The sequence below is a fragment of the Mytilus californianus genome, unplaced genomic scaffold, assembly GCF_021869535.1.
Source record: "Mytilus californianus isolate M0D057914Y unplaced genomic scaffold, xbMytCali1.0.p SCAF_2, whole genome shotgun sequence".
In the NCBI taxonomy this organism is placed as follows: Eukaryota; Metazoa; Mollusca; class Bivalvia; order Mytilida; family Mytilidae; genus Mytilus; species Mytilus californianus.
This window is the reverse complement of record NW_026262668.1, coordinates 106,171,366-106,191,810: the sequence shown is the minus strand read 5'-3', so window position 1 is coordinate 106,191,810 and position 20,445 is coordinate 106,171,366. Positions and strand designations below refer to the sequence as shown.

The 20,445-nt window shown below is 32.5% G+C and overlaps 2 protein-coding genes across 8 annotated transcripts in view; both read left to right on the top strand.

The window, feature by feature from the left end:
- LOC127728532 (E3 ubiquitin-protein ligase TRIM33-like) overlaps positions 1-20,445 on the top strand; it is a 316,221-nt gene that overhangs the window by 209,387 nt on the left and 86,389 nt on the right. The window lies entirely within an intron of this gene.
- The window catches only part of LOC127728518 (solute carrier family 23 member 2-like), a 68,398-nt gene that overhangs the window by 44,001 nt on the left and 3,952 nt on the right, over positions 1-20,445 (top strand). For all 3 annotated transcript variants that reach the window (XM_052235937.1, XM_052235936.1, XM_052235935.1), the window contains exons 6-13: positions 2,607-2,674; positions 3,089-3,270; positions 3,469-3,589; positions 7,823-7,979; positions 10,854-11,003; positions 11,616-11,719; positions 12,863-12,992; positions 13,497-13,640. In XM_052235937.1, coding sequence (XP_052091897.1) covers positions 2,607-2,674; positions 3,089-3,270; positions 3,469-3,589; positions 7,823-7,979; positions 10,854-11,003; positions 11,616-11,719; positions 12,863-12,992; positions 13,497-13,640 — 1,056 coding nt within the window. The remainder of the gene's footprint in view (positions 1-2,606; positions 2,675-3,088; positions 3,271-3,468; positions 3,590-7,822; positions 7,980-10,853; positions 11,004-11,615; positions 11,720-12,862; positions 12,993-13,496; positions 13,641-20,445) is intronic.

Sequence of the window (20,445 nt, the reverse complement as noted above, 5' to 3'; positions counted from 1 at the left end):
ATTTTTACGCGCAAATGTATTGATAATGCGCGCAAATGTAATGCACCGGAATCTGTTGTCCAGACAGCACACGCTCATGATTATCAAAATTGTCTCTGGCCAATTTGTATTATACTATCAGATTTGTCACTTGGGCCAATTTCTTTTATACTATCAGAATTGTCACTGGGACCAACTTTTATTATACTATCAGAATTGTCAGTGGGGCCAACTTCTATAATACTATCAGAATTGTCAGTTGGGCCAATTTTGTCGTACTATCAGATTAACTGACATGGATGTAACAATTACATTTCCTGTCTCCATTGGGGTATTTTTTGTATTTTGTAAATAAGGTTTATTGTATGGTCATTGAATATGAATTCTATAATGCGTACCCATGCTTGTTTATAACAAAATCCGTACTATAAATCATTACAAGTTATAAGTGAATTTCAGTCAAATTTTGTACAAATTACAATTTTTACAAAGTCAAAATACAAATTATAATTTGTACAATTTTTTACACAACATATATAGTATATTAATGTTTGTATATAACAGTTACATGTATATATAATTTTCATCCATTTGCATATCATTCTATTCTACTATTCTAATAATAGTGCAGTGCAAGTGCATGGTGGACACTCTTCTGTAATAATTCGATTTTTCTAATAGATTGGATTTGAGCAGACATTCATATTTTCCCGCAAAAAGTTGAATCATACTGCTGCAATTTGTGCTGTGTACATACCATTTTTATTAATATCTTTTAATATTTGAACGCACCAAAGACATTATAAACCCTTATTTAATTCACCTTAACTAATTTAATTTTTGAATTATATTCTATCATATTGTAAATATAAAGATATCCGCTTTTTCGGTTAAGTAAATATTTTAAGATTGCTCATCCGATAAGTGGAGTGCTTCGAATATAAACGGAGGTACACACCTGAACAGAACAGACATTCTTCCGCATTCGTTAACACAAATTTTCTGTACGTGTGCATAGATATTATCAATGATTTTTTACTTATATATATATTTCTAACGACAAAACATTTTCATATTATTAAATTATGTTCTAAACAAAAATATTTTTTATTAGTATTCATTGAAGAAATGAATTTAATCAAGCGATAAGGAATGTTATTTTGCACTCGATAATGTCCGCGTATATAGATTAGTTACCAGTCAAACACGAAAGTTACGTAAGTAGAAATCTCGTCGACAACAATACATCAGAATGCCCTCACGGTCATCGTGATGTAAACAGCAATGAAAAAAAAATCATCTCAGGGATTAACATATGAATACAATAGTACGTAGGGCATATGTCATATAGTTAGCAGTCCAACTTCACAAAAACCTGAAAGAAATCTCGAGATCAACAGACAGACACATTTGCTTGTATGGCAAAGTCTAAATCGTCTTGAATTAAGACGGACATTGAATAAATTTTGTCAGAGACTACCGAAAAAGTGCTTCCATTTTCCTCAAGAGACAAAAAAAAAAAATGACAAAAGGAATAGAAAATACATTGAGACATAATTGACAACAACCACTGACAAGGTACTTTACGTATGACAGGAATATTACTAGATGTACTTAAGCGCTTTTTAGCTGATATCAAAAAGTACAGAGACTAATGCACATTGAAATCACTCAGCAGTATCATTTTACACTTTAGTACAGGTTTAACAAACAAAAGAACCTAGTTACATGTACAGCAAAACTAAATGAAGCGTTTGTAAGTGTGTTCATAGGTACTGATGACTTGCACACAGCTTTTAATTAGAAACTATGACCACAGGCACTTGTCTCTGAGAGACAAGTGCCGTTGACTATGCCTTCTTACATTGTAATCGAACGTTCTACATTGAAGTCGTTTTTTATGAGCAGTGCAAAATATGCCCTATATCGTACAATGCATAGAGAAAATTTGTGTACAGACTAGGAATATATAAAAGAAAAAGTATACTCCTGCTCGTTATAAGACAATGGCGAAAAATTCCATGCTCAGTTGATGTTAAAACATAAAAGTATCGTCGAACAGGAAGTGACCAACTGGCGTATATAAAAAAATCGCTTACTAGTACATGCATGGTACAACTCAATATTATAAAGTTCAACCAAATATCAAACAATTCCTTAATAAAGAAACTGGGTAATATGTACGTAATAAAACTTCGAATTGATTGACAAGTTCATTGGAGCATACTACAATACCACCACTCTCTATCGTTTTGTGTTTTTTGGATCTATGTTAATAACTTTAAAGGTACCAATTTTACTGCACAAGATGTGCATGCGAGGTTAAGACATATTCAACGATTTATATCACTGCCATAATAGGTTCACGATGGATGACTTGTAGTTGTTAAAATCCCCGTCCTGTGCTCTTTGGTGGACTGTTGTCTGGAGATAATACTACATCTCCTTATATTAAACTGCATATCACTTTACATGATTCTTTATTTCAACAACGAACATGAATAATATCAAGCAAAACAATAATTATTTCTTGGCATATCCGTTCATTGTTGTTTTCGTAACATTCCTTACTGTAAAATATCATTCTTATTGCTTGTTCTTACTCAAATATAGGATATTTATTGTAGACGACAACGTTACCATAGCTGTTGGTAGTGATGAGCACAGAGAAATCTGGCATGGACGATTGAGAGAAGTATGTCTTTTGATTCTTTTATAAAGCTTATACAGTTGTTTTTCTATTTAATTAAATTGTGTTTTTGGTTATTGCTTTATTGCTTTAAATATTGTTTTTTTTAATTTGATCTCTTGAAATATCTAGTTTCTTTAACTGTTGGGAAATTTTACTTTAAGGTAATATTTGAGTCTGCCGCCATCTTGGGTGTTAAAATAGCAGTAACCAATCGGTCTATATGCGTTTTCTTCTCTATAGGGGACATGTGTGCATATTCAACGCCGTTAAGAGTAGTTTTGAATAAATCATCACAGTCACGGTTGAATTTAATTTCTTGCATGTCAGTTTCTGATTTACTTTGTTCTTTTCGTTTTAGCACAACGTATAGCATGATTTAATTTATCGTAAAATAACAAACCGTTTTCAACATTTCAGGTTCAGGGTGCTATAATGATTGCCTCTTTGACACAAATTATAATTGGTTTCAGTGGAGTCATGGGTCTTTTGCTACCTCATATTGGTCCTTTGGCCATTGCTCCAACCATTAGTTTGATCGGATTGGCATTATTTCCAGCAGCATATGAGTTTGCCTCCACTCAGTGGTATATTGCTCTTACGTGAGTACTTTATTTATACTGTTTATACTCGAAATAAAATTACTTGGTGTGGCAGTTCATTGAAACTACCTTTACTGTATATTTAATGATTTAAGATCATTGATAACAATCTTGTTTTGTAAAGTTTTTCATTGTTATTTATTTTATAACAAAATTCGTATTTATATAATCCTTCATTGTTGCTGTTTTATATTACAGGACGGTATTTTTCATAACCCTGTTTTCCCAGTACTTACAGAATGTTAGTTTTCCTATCTTTAATTATGACAGACAAAATGGTTGTCAGAAACAAAAACTGTTCATCTTCAAACTATTTCCGGTAAGTTACTTACATCATATGAAATAATCATCGTTGTGCTTTACTGTCATTAGAGAAATCAAATGTTTATAATGGTTATATTACTAATACATCTAGATTTTGATTTATGAAAACTAATTACTTTTAATTTTTTGGAATTATTTAGATGATAAAATTGTCCGCCTGAAATTGAATTAAAACACTGTTCCCATTCTTCTCCAATAGAATTAACGGCTTAAAATGAAACGTAGTTGACAACTTGTTATCCTTGTTCTGTTTCATAAGAACTTTATTACCCGGTTCTAACGGACTTTTTAATTGCATTTCGCTTTCATCAGAATACATTTTCCCTTTTCTTTACGTTCTTGATCTCTATCTCTTACTTCGATATCTTCTTTTGATGAAGGTACTACAATTCTGGTTCTACGGAGTATCAAATTTCCTAATGCACACAGTTCAGACCTTACAGTCAGATACTGTTTGTATTTCAGCTCAAACCATCAACCAGTTCGTAAACTGTTCAATGGTATTCTTGGGGAAATTAAGGACACTTTTAGATTTTAGGAAAAAAGTCATTGTTTCGCAAAATTTTCAACAGGGGTTACATTTTTGTTTAATTTCTGACAGTTAACAATTAATTAAATATAAGTATTTTACTAAAATAAGGTACCTGGAATTCTGAGGAATTCCTAAATGTCTTGGTACTTACGTTTCTAGAAATATAAAGTTAAATTATACTGCTGTACATTTTTAGGATATCACATTTTATTATCATCATTAGCCACTATCTGGTATTCAAGAAAAAACATAAGCAGCCTCAACGTGAGTGTTTAACTTCGTTGTTGAATTTTAGTTATTTCGTTTGCACTTGGTATTTTTCTTTTCTTTTTGCTCGTTCGTTGTGCTTTTAATTACTCCTTCGTCAGTTTTGAAACAAAAAATGTTACTAACGATGCCCAACAATATCGGTTGTCACTCATATAGCTTTGTTTCACAAGCTGTCATTTTGTATTATTTTACTTATATCTCAATTGTTTGTTCATTATACCATTATTTTTATAATTCCGTTAGAGGCAACAGCAGTTGACCGATGTTCAAACTTCTTAATTCCATTAGAAGAATACAGATTAAGATAAAATAAACCAAAAAAACTGAGGGGATCGCATGAACTTTAAAAGTAGCGAGACCGGGTGCGTCGACAGTGTAAGCTTCTCCTGCTTAACACATGACTTGCAAAAAATAATTTGGCTTGATGTCTTATTTTTTTTTCAAGAAATCGATATTAGAGGAATCCCCTAAGGCTTGATCAAAAGTATTTGTAAATTTTTTCATATTACAATGCTTTACATGTTGTAAATTGTTCATTTGATTTGATTGGTGTGAAGATCTCATTTCTGCAATAAGTGTCTGATATAGATTATATAAGAAAATATAAAAAAATGGTATGTACAAATATGAAGACGATAGATGTCCAGTAGCAGGGTTGTAATGCTGAATTAGAATTACTTACTATTTACTATTCAACAATGAGCAAAACTCATGGCGTATAGTTTGCTATAAGATTCCTAGCATGACAAAATGTTGAACAATTCAAATGAGAAAATCAACGGTATGTTACAATACTCTATTATAATTTGTCTATCTTGAAAAAATCCCTTTTTGATAGGTGAAGTAAAAATTGTGAATGTAATACACAAATATGTATGAAGCGATGGAGGAGGTGTATTGATTATTACATAATTAAAGCCACATGAATGGATATATGGCTGGAGAGAATAAAGAAATATGGGTGAAGGTCAAAACATATCATCAAAACACAAACATAAGTCTCTGAACTGTGAACAAACTTGAATCTTTTTCTTGGTTGTTAAAAAGTAGAAGGATACTAAGGGGACAACACGGACAATACCATGACAAAACAAAAAGTCGAAAAAATAAACAAATATTTCACCAAACAAACCCTATTCATGTTCCTAGGAAGGATAATCCATCATTAATTTTCAGTCATATTTAATACAAAATAAAACTACCTGTTAATGTGCTAACAAACAATATAACTAGATTTGTGATATAATAGCGCATGGTGCAAACAGTATTCGTTCGAATATTTGACGAGATTAAACTTCTTACTTCCAAGCGCAAGTAACTGATTTCAATGCTGCCACAAATCTAGGAGCAAGATCATGTTGGCATTTCAATATGACTTCAAATAACAATGTTCGGATTGGAAAATAATCCTTTTTTGTTGTTATTAACTCGTATATTCCTTTTCATGTCTTTAGTTCTGTTGCTGTTATTTGGTTGCTGTTTTTTTAGCTCACCTAGCCCGAAGGGCCAAGTGAGCTTTTCTCATCACTTTGCGTCCGTCGTCCGTCGTCCGTCGTCGTCGTCGTCGTCGTCGTCGTCGTCGTCCGGCGTCGTCTGTTAACTTTTACAAAAATCTTCTCCTCTGAAACTACTGGGTCAAATTTAACCAAACTTGGTCACAATCATCATTGGGGTATCTAGTTTAAAAAATGTGTCCGGTGATCCGGTCAACCAACTAAGATGGCCGCCATGGCTAAAAATAGAATATAGGGGTAAAATGTAGATTTTGGCTTATATCTCTGAAACCAAAGCATTTAGAGCAAATCTGACATGGGGTAAAAATGTTTATCAGGTCAAGATCTATCTGCCCTGAAATTTTCAGATGAATCTGACAACCCGTTGTTGGGTTGCTGCCCCTGAATTGGTAATTTTAAGGAAATTTTGCCGTTTTTGGTTATTATCTTGAATATTATTATAGATAGAGATAAACTGTAACCAGCAATAATGTTCAGCAGAGTAAGATCTACAATTAAGTCAACTTGACCAAAATGGTCGGTTGATCCCTTAAAGAGTTATTGCCCTTTATAATCAATTTTTAACCATTTTTCGTAAATTTTTGTAATCTTTTACAAAAATCTTCTCCTCTGAAACTACTAAGACAAATTTAACCAAACTTGTCCACAATCATCATTAGGGTATATAGTTTAAAAAATGTGTCCGATGACCCCGCCCGCGAACCAAGATGGCCGACATGGCTAAAAAATAGTACATAGGGTAAAATGCAGTTTTTGGCTGATATCTCTGAAACCAAAGCATTTAGAGCAAATCTGACAAAGGGTAAAATTGTTTATCAGGTCAAGATCTATCTGCCCTGAAATTTTCAGACCAATCTGGCTAATCGTTGTTTGGTTGCTGCCCCTGAATTGGTAATTTTAATGAAATTTTGCCGTTTTTGGTTATTATCTTGAATGTTATTATAGATAGAGATAAACTGTCAACAGCAATAATGTTCAGCAAAGTAAGATCTACAATTAAGTCAACATGACCAAAATGGTCAGTTGACCCCTTAAGGAGTTATTGCCCTTTATAGTCAATTTTTAACCATTTTTCGTAAATTTTTGTAATCTTTTACAAAAATCTTCTCCTCTGAAACTACTAAGACAAATTTAACCAAACTTTTACACAATCATCATTAGGGTATATAGTTTAAAAAATATGTCCGATGACCCCGCCCGCGAACCAAGATGGCCGACATAGCTAAAAATAGAACATAGGGGTAAAATGTAGATTTTGGCTTATATCTCTGAAACCAAAGCATTTAGAGTAAATCTGACAGGATAAAACTGATTATCAGGTCAAGATCTATCTGCCCTGAAATTTTCAGACCAATCAGGCAACACGTTGTTGGGTTGCTGCCCCTGAATTGGTAATTTTAAGAAAATTTTGCAGCTTTTGGTTATTATCTTGAATATTATTATAGATAGAGATAAACTGTAAACAGCAATAATGTACAGCAAAGTAAGATCTACAAATAAGTCAACATGACCAAAATTGTCAATTGACCCCTTAAGGAGTTATTGCCCTTTATAGTCAATTTTTTACAATTTTTTCATAAATTTTGTAAATTTTTGTAAATTTTTACAAAATATTTTCCACTGTAACTACTGAGCCAAGTTCATTATAGATAGAGATAATTGTAAGCAGCAAGAATGTTCAGTAAAGTAAGATCTACAAACACATCACCATCACCAAAACACAATTTTGTCATGAATCCATCTTTGTCCTTTGTTTAATATGCACATATACCAAGGTGAGCGACACAGGCTCTTTAGAGCCTCTAGTTTACATGTAAACTCGACATTTCCTTTTACTTCTATTATAAAATAAACAAACTAATAAAAGGCTATATTTTTTTTTACAATAACCAACCTGTTATTTTATGTTCAGGTGTTGTTGGCCATGCTTCTTTCTTGGTTATTGTGTTACATACTGACCGTGACAAATGTTCTAACTGATGACGTCAACGGATGGGGATACTTGGCTCGAACAGATACTAATCCTGGTGTCATATCAGATGCACAGTGGTTTAGATTCCCTTATCCAGGTAAAATAAGTAAATGAATTGGCTCAACATGATCGAAAAGATAATCAATTTATAACACCACTGTTTACCTCTATGTCATTAGATTGTGTTGAACAATCATAGCCTATCGACGAGCTTTCTCTAAGTTAATTGTTATCTAATTCAGTGCGTCGTCATTTTGGCATCTCAAGCTCAAACATAGATAAAAAAAGACCTAACTTATCTGACATAAGAAAATAAAAGAATATTAAAGAAGGAAGCAAGTAATATACAAAGGACAACACTGGTGGTTTCAATCTATATCACAAACATTATTGTTGGTGCAAAATTAAGAATGTCACTTGAAGGTGTATGTGCAAAGGCAAAAAAATGAAAAGTTACGAAGGGGGTGCTGATGTAAGGACTACATACTTTGATTAGACTCAGACAACATTATCATCATAAGAAATAAGAAACAAATCCACAAGAACCAAATTGAAAACTATAAAATTGAACGAAGGAACCCCATCAAAAAGCCAATATTGGGGAAATTATAACAACAAATTGTATCTCAACTCTTATATTATTGTGGATTTTCTAGTAAATTCCTCACTTAAATCTCTTCATTTTTTTGTTTGTTTATATACAAGTAAACCGTGCGATCGAAATTCATCCTTAGTTGAATATCTAGTTTACTTGCGATTAGATTTTTTAAAATTTACTCCCGCCTGATAAAAAGCTTTGGCAGTTTGATGATATGTTTAGCAAAGTTCTCACAGATTTTGAGCTAAATTTGGGCCATTTGAGGTCAACTTCTAAATTTAAACGTTTTTGCATAAAGTCCAATTTCGATATGGTTTCTTAATGGTTGAATTAAAAAAGAACTTTTTTGCAAAAGCAAGACGAAATTACCGCCTTCCTTTTTTAGTCCCCTACCGACGAAGTCGAAGGGGACTTTAGGTTTGCACTCCGTCCGTCTGTCTGTCTGTCTGTTCATCCGTCAGTCCGGCAAATCAGTTTTCCACACTTTTTTTTTCATGCTTGAAGATATTGATTTAATGTTTGGTGTATTGTTTTATCATGACAAGTTACAGATCAAGTTCGAATTTTGTTCCGGACTGATGATTTTGTGCAGCTTTGGACTTTAGAAAATTCACTAAAATAGTTTTCCGCACTTTTTTTCGTTATGCTTGAAGATATTGATTTGAAAATTGGTATATAGTTTTATCATGACAATTTACAGATCAAGTTCTAATTTTGTTCCGGTCTGATGATTTTGTGCAGAGTTATGGTCCTTGGACTTAAAACATTCACTTAAATAATCAGTTTTTGTTGAGCCTGCGTCGCAAAAACGAGACATAGCGATCCTACATTCCGTCGTCGTCGGCGGCGTCCACAAATATTCACTCTGTGGTTCAAGTTTTTGAAAAGCCTGCGACTTTAGTTACAAAAGCGAGACATAGCGATCCTACATTCCGTCGTCGTCGGCGGCGTCCACAAATATTCACTCTGTGGTTAAAGGTTATGAAATTTTAATAACTTTCTTAAACTATCCTGGATTTCTACCAAACTTAGACAGAAGCTTGTTTATGATCATAAGATAGTCTCCAGAAGTAAATTTTGTAAAAAAAAAATCCTGTTAATCCTTATTTTACTTATAAATGGACTTAGTTTTTCTGCCAGTTAACATTACATTCACTCTGTGGTTAAAGTTTTTGAAATTTTAATAACTTTCTTAAACTATCCTGAATTTCTACCAAACCTGGACATGAGCTTGTTTATGATCATAAGATAGTATCCAGAAGTAAATTTTGTGTAAAAAAAATCCTGTTTATCCGTATTTTACTTATAAATGGACTAAGTTTTTCTGCTAGTTAACATTACATTCACTCTGTGGTTAAAGTTTTTAGAATTTTAATAACTATCTTAAACTATTCTGAATTCGTATCAAACTTTGGACAGAAGCTTGTTTATGATCAAAAGCTAGTATCTAGAAGGAAATTTTGTAAAAATTTATTTCCTGTTTTTCCGTATATTACTTATAAATGGATTTAGTTTTTCTTCCAGTTAACATTACATACAGTCTGCAGTTAAAGTTTTTAAAATATTTATTAGATTCATAAACCATCCTGGATTTTTACCAAACTTGGATAGAAGTTTTTTACAATCAAAAGATATTATCAAGAGGAAAAGGACTAACAGCAAAAGTAGGCGAGACACTTGGTTCTGCGGAACCCTTACAAATTTTTAACACTTTTTTTCGTTAGATCAAGTTAGAATTTTGTTCCAATGCAATGGATTTTTAACCGGTAGGGGACTATGTATTGCCATGCAATACTCACAGAATGTTTGTTTTAACTGGGTTTTTTTCGTAAACGTTTTGGAATTTTCATTTTAATTGAAATATGCCAATATAGGCAACAGTAGTTTACCGAATTTCAAATCCCATAATTCGATTAAAAAGATGCAAATGAAGGTACAAACAAAAAGTGACGGAATCACAAACGCTTACTTATTTCAAACTCAGATATTTTGATAAGTTATTCCTGAGACTATATTTTTACTTTTACAATCGAGTGTATATATATTAAATAACATTGTGTAAATTTACAGGGGAAAACAACAACAGTGTAGAATCACTATTTCATCGCATATCCTTAAGAGAAAAGTTTCGGGGACTTCTTATTCTTCTTCGTGTGGATAACCTTTGTTTTTATCATGTCAATAAAATAAAACATTTGCCATAAATTTATACTCATTTACGAAGAAAGAATTATTTTTTTTTGTACATGTCCTATAACATGATTGAAATTATTTATTTACAGGATAAACTTCAAAGTCGATATCCCAACTTTTGTTTATCTTTTTTAAACAATATTTTAAACCTTTTCTTTAAACATTATGATGTTTATTCAGGCCAATGGGGAACTCCAACTGCTAGTGTTGCAGGAGTATTTGGAATGCTTGCAGGTGTATTGGCATCCATGATAGAATCAGTAGGAGATTATTATGCATGTGCAAAGATATCAGGAGCACCACCACCACCCGTGCATGCAATTAACAGAGGTAAACATTCTACATATTATTGGTGTTTACTTATTACGTTTTAAAGCTACAACAGCTAATAAATGTTTTTATATTGCTAAATTGCTAAATAAATTTATCAGGCATCAACATTGATGGCATATACTATAATGTTTTTAAAAATATGATATCAATGACGAATTACTTGACTTTTGTTCTGAGTTTGTGTAAGAAAACATTGACAGTTGTCTTTTGACTAGATGAGTCAATTTCCAATAGAATAGGCTTTTGTTCTTTCAGTTTTTAGCTATGAAAATTCTCTTTCTGCTTGACTCAAAATATGGAATTCTGCATATTTCAAGAAATCTTTGTACTGATAGCTTAAAGTTAAGTACATTTGGTAGTTACTGTTTTCGAATTCATAGAATATAATATCTAATGTGTAACTAGTGTAAGACCAGTATTCTATAGCTTTATTATCAGAGTTTTTGGAACAAACATTTTCCCTAATTTTGCGAAAAAGGATTATATGAAGAGCAAATAAGCCCCCTTTTAGTTACACTATGATATTAAGTGCAATAGCGCCATAGATATGTCGAAAGTTTCCTTGTAAGTAGCATTAAGCAAACGATATAAAACAGTCATGTATTTTAGGCATTGGCATGGAAGGAATAGCCTGTGTATTGGCAGGTGCTTGGGGATCTGGTAATGGAACTACCTCATATAGTGAGAATATAGGAGCAATTGGTATTACAAAGGTAAGAATTGTCTTTTCAGTATGTATTGTGATTTTATGAAATATGGAAAAAAATATTTTTCCTTGTTCAATTGCTCAAAACACAATTCAAATTTTAAAATTACAGTATTTGCAATAAAAGGACAATAATATCCCTTGGTTACCGATGGTGGAAAATATTTTGAGTTTCAAAGATATTATTGTTCTCAGTCGATTATCTCTCTCACGAATAGGCACATGAAGCTTTAATACGTAAATTGTTTCCAATTGTATATAGAACGGTTATTTATCTCTTTAGGTTAAACAAGAACACTATGTACCATTCCCCAAAAATGTTATTACCGTTACAAATTTCTGTTGTAGAAAACATTACAACCACTTTGGTTAATGAACTGACCTCTAAGTCAATTCTGTTCCAACATAGGTAGTAATTCTATATAACACTCACTTTTGTTAATAACCGACATCTCGTTCACTCTCATTATGAAATTACGGACTACTTTTATCAATATATGTTATAACCATCCTTGTTGTACCCTTCCTCTTATTGTCTCACAGATAGACCATTGTGGTTAATTAACGAACCTCTAGATCTAAGTCACTTTCGAACTGTTCAAGATTTATTTGTTCAAATTCCAATATTGGAATTTAAATACTAAAGTTCCTTCATAAAATGTTTAAAGCATTTGCAACAATTATAGTGATTTGAAAATGTGATTTTGCGCTACATATAACTGGTTAAGATAATTTTGGTATAGTTTTAAAACTATACATGATTTTGTAAAATTTGGCATTGAAGGACCTCTAACCCAAAATGAATTATTTTGTTGTTGAAATAAAATATATAATAACATACTGTAGCCCTTCTCACAGTAGACATTTTATTTTTCTAAAGAATGTCTCTCAAGTAAAATTTTGGATAAGTTCTATATAATTTGGTAATGTGTATAATTAGGTTGTGATATTGTTAAAATCTCAAAATACACACATGAAACTGTGATACTGTGAATTTTGTTATCAAAGATTGTAAGAAGTTTTACAAAAAGCCCTTGATTGAAATAAATTTGAGAGAAACTGGCAATATCTCATATATGAGACGCGTCTGATGAAGTGCAATTATAAGCCTGATTTCTTTGATGACTTTTACATCTATTATTTTTGATAGGTAGGAAGCAGGAGAGTTGTCCAAGTAGGTGGAATTATTATGATTTTGTTGGGATGTCTTGGTAAATTTGGAGCATTGTTCGTAACTATTCCTAAGCCTGTTGTAGGAGGAATGTTTCTGGTTATGTTTGGTAAGTAAATACACTGGAAGAAAATGAAACATTTAACATTGATATAAACTAAAAATTTATTTATAAACTAAGTAAAAAAAAATGATTAAATGCAGATAAAAGAAATATTGTTTAGACACCTGACTGATTCAGTGCTTTTGAGTGACTTTATTTTTATTGACTTTGAAATGCAATACAAATTTAATGTAATTATTTTTTTGATTGGGAGATAGAAGATAATGGATTAAAATGACTAGAATTTTTGCTAGAAAGACAGAATTCGAAAACAAATAGGAAATAACTAATTAGTGAAGCAGTTTATCTGTTTTATTATCATTATTATATAAAACAACAAAATCATACATTTATATCATGTGTAGCACGAAGACAGCATTTCTTTAAATTCTAGACATCATCAAAATCTATTTCATATAGACTGTATTCAGTCTTGTATTACATTTGTCCATTTTTTTCACTAATTTTCTAAGAGATATTTAAACTAAATATGAATATTTACCTTAACAGGTATGATTACAGCTGTTGGTCTGTCAAACTTACAGTATGTTGACATGAGATCATCAAGAAACATCTTTATCTTGGGAGTTTCCATATTTTTTGGATTATGCTTTCCATCATGGATGTCCAAAAACCAAGATAAAATTAACACAGGTAAACTTGTAGTATAGTACATTTTGTGACAGATAAACCAGTTAATCCAAAAACACATCCAAGTATGGCAAAATATAGTTTTAATATGTTTTTCTACTTCTTTCAAATTCTTAGGACAACATATTTTACATACTAATCCATGGTGGTTTCAAATATTATGTAAAGGTAAGGAAAAATTTAAGTTTATAAATTGTTAGTTGCTTTTAATTTATGCATATTTCTTAATAGGTGTTTCTTTCTATGAAGCAGTAACTAATTCTTTTCCATTTTTATACGACCGGAAAAAAATTTTGTGGTCGTATATTGGTATGACGTTGGCGTCGTCATCGTCGTCGTCGTCCGAAGACGCATTGGTTTTCGCACTCTAACTTTAGTTTAAGTGAATGGATCTCTAAGAAATTTTACCATAAGGTTCAATACCACAAAAGGAAGGTTGGGATTGATTTTGGGGGTTATGGTACCAACAGTTAAGGAATTAGGGGCCAAAAATAAGCATTTTTGTAACATCAAGACATAACTTGTGTGTTAGTGTATGGACCTCTCTGACATTGTACCAGAAGGTTCCATATCACAAAGGGAATGCTTGGATTGATTTTGGGGGTAATTGCCTGAAAATTTTAGGAATTAGGGGCTAAAAAAGGGGCAAAAAACAAGCATTTTTCTAGTTTCATGACAATAACTTGTGTGTAAGTGTATGGATCTTTCTGAAATTGTACTACAAGGTTCCATATCACAAAGGAAAAGCTGGAATTGAGTTTGGGGGTTATTGCCCGAAACATTTAGGAATAAGGGGCCAAAAAGGGGCCAAAAATAAGCATTTTTCTAGTTTCCAGACAATAACTTGTGTTCAAGTGTATGGATCTCTCTGAAATTGTACTGCAAGGTTCCATATCACGAAGGGAATGTTTGGATTGATTTTGGGGGTAATTGCCTCAAAATTTTAGGAATTAGGGGCCAAAAAAGGGCAAAAAACAAGCATTTTTCTAGTTTCGTGACAATAACTTGTGTGTAAGTCTGTGGATCTTTCTGAAATTGTACTACAAGGTTCCATATCATAAAGGAAAAGCTGGAATTGAGTTAAGGGGTAAATGCCCAAAACATATAGGAATAAGGGGCCAAAAAGGGGCCGAAAATAAGCATTTTTCTAGTTTCCAGACAATAACTTGTGTTCAAGTGTATGGATCTCTCTGAAATTGTACTGCAAGGTTCCATATCCCAAAGGGAATGTTTGGATTGATTTTAGGGGTAATTGCCTCAAAATTTTAGGAGTTAGAGGCCAAAAAAGGGGCATAAAACAAGCATTTTTCTAGTTTCGTGACAATAACTTGTGTGTAAGTCTATGGATCTTTCTGAAATTGTACTACAAGGTTCCATATCACAAAGGGAAAGCTGGAATTGAGTTTGGGGGTAATTGCCCAAAACGTTTAAGAAAAAAGGGGCCAAAAATAAGCATTTTTCTAGTTTCCAGACAATAACTTGTGTTCAAGTGTATGGATCTCTGAAATTATACTGCAAGGTACCATACCACAAAGGGAAGGCTTGGATTGATTTTGGGGGTAATTGCCTCAAAAGTTTAGGAATTAGGGGCCAAAAAGGGGCAAAAAACAAGCATTTTTCTAGTTTATGGACAATAACTTGTGTGTAAGTGAATGGATCTTTATGAAATTGTACTACAAGGTTCCATATCACAAAGGGAAAGCTGGGTTTGAGTTTGGGGGTAATTTCCATAAATGTTATGGAAAATGGGGCCAAAAAGGGGCCAAAAAACAAGCATTTTTCTAGTTTCCAGACAATAACTTGTGTTCAAGTATATGGATCTCTATGAAATTGTACTGCAAGGTACCATACCACAAAGGGAAGGCTGGGATTGAGTTTGGGGGTGATGAATCATAAGGGGGTTCAAAAAATTTGGGGGGGGGGGGGGGTTTCCTTTTTTTTGTTTAAAATTTTCCATTTTAAATTGGTTATTTCTGATTTATATATAAAAGCAAATAATAATGATATGGTTTGAATAGGTAAATTAAACATTTTTAAGTTCTTAGACCACATTCATTCTGTGTCAGAAACCTATGCTGTGTCAAATATTTAATCACAATCCAAATTCAGTGCTGTATCAAGCTTGAATGTTGTGTCCATACTTGCCCCAACTGTTCAGGGTTCGACCTCTGCGGTCGTATCAAGCTGCGCCCAGCGGAGCATTTTATTCCTAATTGTAAAGTTATTGCCAAAAATGTTGATAAGAAATTGTGTGCCAACGACAATCGTTTTTGTAACTCACGCTATATATTCTAAGGCACCTATACTAGTAAATACTTTTGATACTGAAATTATCCTTTAAATCTAAACAACTCTTGAATGTCTGAACTGACCGCAAGGGGAAATGCTCGTATTTTTTTCAGTTGTTGAGTACATTTTCATTTACAGGCGACTGCGAAAATGTAAGCATGTTCATTTACAGGCGACTGCAGTAATACCAAAAAAAGTTACTGTTTTAGCCGTTTATCTCCAATCATTTACAATTTGTTACCGTTAAAAAATAAATTACCTAATGGACGTTAATTAATTTGTAGAAATGTTTAGTCGAGGCTTTCATAATTCTTTCTGCAGATGCCTTCCTCTGTGGTACATCAGCTTTTCTATACTTCTTTCTTAGTATTCTTTTTTGGTGTTGTAATTTTAACATAAAGTTTGTTACTTCTTTCTTGAATTGTCCCTTAGCTTCCATATTATATGAGCTGATTTCAATGGTTTTGATGTTTTTCCTATGTGTTCGTTCCATGACCCATCCTTTGGTGTCACTTTAATTTTTCTTCTTCATTTTACAGCTTTGTGCAAAGTTTTTCTAGATTTTCTTATTTCTTGCTCAATTTCTCCTCTTGAGTTCCGCATAATGTTTGGTAGATGGTTATTTATGTTTTCCCTATTTATTTCATTATTACAATCAGTCCATTTTGTTTTGCTATAAAAACTGTAGCCTTTTCCCTTTAGCCCTTTTAGTTAGCACTTAAAGGTCTGATCTTAAGTATTCTGTTGATCTATACCAAGGACATCAATCTGAAATGTATTGCTCAAAATTCCCCCTTTCTTTTTAAAAATAGATATATAATTTGACTTTTTGACTGGTCATTCTAGTGATAGAAAGTTTATTATATTAGACAATTTTCAGTTTATTACACTTTTTTCTTTACAGAAGGTTTATACTAATCTACCAAGAGGTCGAAACAGTCTGTATGGTGTCCCCACAAACTACAGTGTTGTTTGTATCCTTATATTTCTCTTTCACTTCATCCATTTCATCAGGCTTTAATTTTCTATATCAGTTTGAGGATTCGTTTGTATATTCGTCGTCTTTTGTATTTTCTCATGACTTTGTCTGTTTCTTTTCGACCTATGGAATTGAATGTTCTTATCATCTTCAGCCTATTTTTTCAGGAATAAATTGAAATCAATATCCACCCTGCTTCATGTTGCTATTGCCTATTGGTACACTTTTATATTAAAGAAAATGGTTGTTATGTTGGCCATACGCTGGTAAACCCTGTATTATGTTGATATTGGATATATTGTTGTCAGTCTATTTCCCCCTAAATTATCATGCGCCAATGTAACTTGGATATAATGTGATAAATCTATTGGTGACATATATCGTAGGTCCAGTCTCTCCCAGGCCATCTTTGTTGTGAATATATTGGTGTTGGAATATAATTCTCTTGGTCACTACTTTGTGGTTCTTATGCATACCTAGCATATACCTGGTTGAAATATCGCTCTCTGTTCTTATTGTCTGGTCCTTGCTTAATTCCTAGATCTTTTTTCTAGTTTTATATTAATTGTAAGTTGCTTTTAAATTCATTTGTTCTTTGTTGATATTGTATTCTTAGGTCTTTATTTTCCATTTGTAGCGTGAAACTGATCAACATCATATCTATTTGTTTAAGGTCTTATCATGACGCTTATTTCTACATAACAATTTGTTTTAGATGATTTAAAATTTTCTTTGTTATATATGTTCTCTGCCATCATTCTTAAGGGGTGAATCGTATTTTATCACCTCTAGTCGTATCCTCGTTCATGACTTATATGGCTCTGCAGTGGATTTCCATTTTCCTTACATTTATATTGTCTTTTCTGTTTTAGCTAAAGGTTTTGTTGTTGGCTCATCATTTTCTGGTTGTTCATTCGTACTCTTTGATGCGCTACAGTTTTTCCCCTAAGTTATATATATATTTATGCAAGTACTCTGTCATGTCTAGTCCTTCGTTGAGCCTTGGGTTCGGATCTCCCTCTGACATGATATAATTCTTTCTTTTATCATTATTTCCATTGGTTGGTATGTGTTGCATTATTGAATTTTGAGATCGGACATTGATCAAAGATTATATACCAATATCCGCTTGATTTAATCCAATGATGCTTAAAAGACGTTTCATGTTTTTGTTTGAAGTTTTCAAAAGGTTTTGGTGTTTAAATTCAAAATTCTCTAAGGCAAAGATGTCAGTGTAAGTATCATTCAAATAAATTAACTGTATTAAATGTTTTATGAATGACCTCATTTTGTAAATTAGTTGTAAACAGCTTCCTATGCCTCGCGTGCTGAGAAACAATTAAAAAGAATATCATTAACTATTCCTAATCTTTATCATATGTACACATTTGAACCACCATAAAGTTATTAGTTCCGAACCGACGAAGTCAAAGGGGACTTTAGGTTTGCACTCTGTCCGTCTGTATGTCTGTCTGTCTGTCCATCCGTCAGGCCAGCAAATCAGTTTTCCACACTTTTTTCTTCATGCTTGAAGATATTGATTTGATATTTGATATATGTTTTCATCATGACAAGTTACAGATCAAGTTCGAATTTTGTTCTGGTCTGATGATTTTGTGCAGAGTTATGGTCCTTGGACTTAGAAAATTAGCTAAAATAATCAATTTTTCACATTTGTTTTGGTCATGTTTGAAGATATTGACTTGCTATTTGTTATATAGTTTACACCATGTCAAGTTATAGATAAAGTTAGCATTTAGATCCAGTACAATGAATTTTTAACCGGTAGGGGACTATGTATTGCCAGGCAATACTCACAGAATGCTTGTTTTTAATAACATTGTGTTAGAGACTATTGTTTCATTGAGACACATTTTATTCACAGATGGCTGTTGCTGACGAGTCAGTTATTGAACAAAGAGTTCATAGGTTAAAATTGAAGTTATCCCTTCCAAACTTTAAAGAACAGCATCATGATTTGGTTTTCCATTATAAAATATCTGTCACAAATGCCCACTGATATGTTCAAAATGTTGAATCCACTAGTCCTCTTGTCCTCGAATGTGACATCACCTAATAAAACTTTTCACCGAATGTATACTTGCCATGAGACAACCCCTCATTTTTGTTGGGATTCGTGTTAACCCTAGTTTTCTATGTAGGGTTTTGTGGGCAATTGTTTATCTATTTGTCGTTTTTTCTCGTTTTTTGCCATAGAAATATAGAAAAGAAAGGATATGTGGTATCCATCTATGACACAAATCAGTTTATGCACAACAAAAACACAAAAGGCAAAGGAAAAGCTCTTTTATTGCTGAACTTCATCTCAAAGTCACAGTGAGACCTTATTGTCAGTTTTTTCTCGATCTTTGATTTTTACTGTTCCTTTTATGAAATCTGGTTCTTTTTTATACTAAGTTTAAAGTGCATTTCTGACAAAGAGCAAAGGTCAGTTTGTATTGTAATAAAAGTAGTACTTTTTGAAGTTTTTATAAAAATATGTTGTCTGATACTTTTCGTCGCAGATGAAACGCTTTTTTTTTTAATTAATGCGTACCTAAAATCAAAAAGTCACTGAAAATCCTTTATCCCGAAATACAATTAGACCAATATCCATTTTATACTAGGTACCCCTTAAGCCTTGAAATCTCATGGCTAGCTATATATGAGATCACACAAGCGCATAATATCATTTAGCCAGAGCGTAATTCTTGTAGTTGATTGTACAACAGATATATAAAGTATATTTCCGATTGAACAGCGTATGTAACACTTATTTAAAACTTTTCAATTTTGTCAATGCTGTAGTTGATTGTACAACAGATATATAAAGTATATTTCCGATTGAACAGCGTATGTAACACTTATTTAAAACTTTTCAATTTTGTCAATGCAAAGACAATGTTCATATAGAGCATTTTTTTTTTCACATGGTTAATTCATAGCAAATTGCTTACTATTGAAAATCCTATTTTCGATGAAGTTTTAAAAAAAAGTCGGAAATTGTAATTTTGTTCTTATTTGCCATCCGAAACTAACTGTTTAACTGAAATAATCAAGAAAGAGGTGCACATGTTCATTACATGAAAAAACACCGAAATTTACATTTGCGCTAAAACAAATCTCGTATTTGCACACCAGACCATTTGCGCCAATAAACATTTCATTTGCATCAATAAAAGGGACCTGTGCCATGGTTTTTGTCGAGCCTGCGACTTCTGTCGCAGAAAGCTCGACATAGGGATAGTGATTCGGCGGCGGCGTCGGCGGCGTTAACTAACTTCTTAAAAGCTTTTATATTTTAGAAGGTAGAAGACATGGATGCTACATACTTTGTATATAGATGCCTTATGTTAAGAAGTTTTCGTCTGTCATATGTCCAATATCCTTGACCTCATTTTCATGGTTCAGTGACTACTTGAAAAAAAAGATAAGATTTTGTGTAATGTTAATTTCTCTCTTATTATGAGTAATAGGTTAACTATATTTAGTATGTGCGTACCTTGCAAGATCCTTGTGCCTGTCAGACAGTTCTCATAT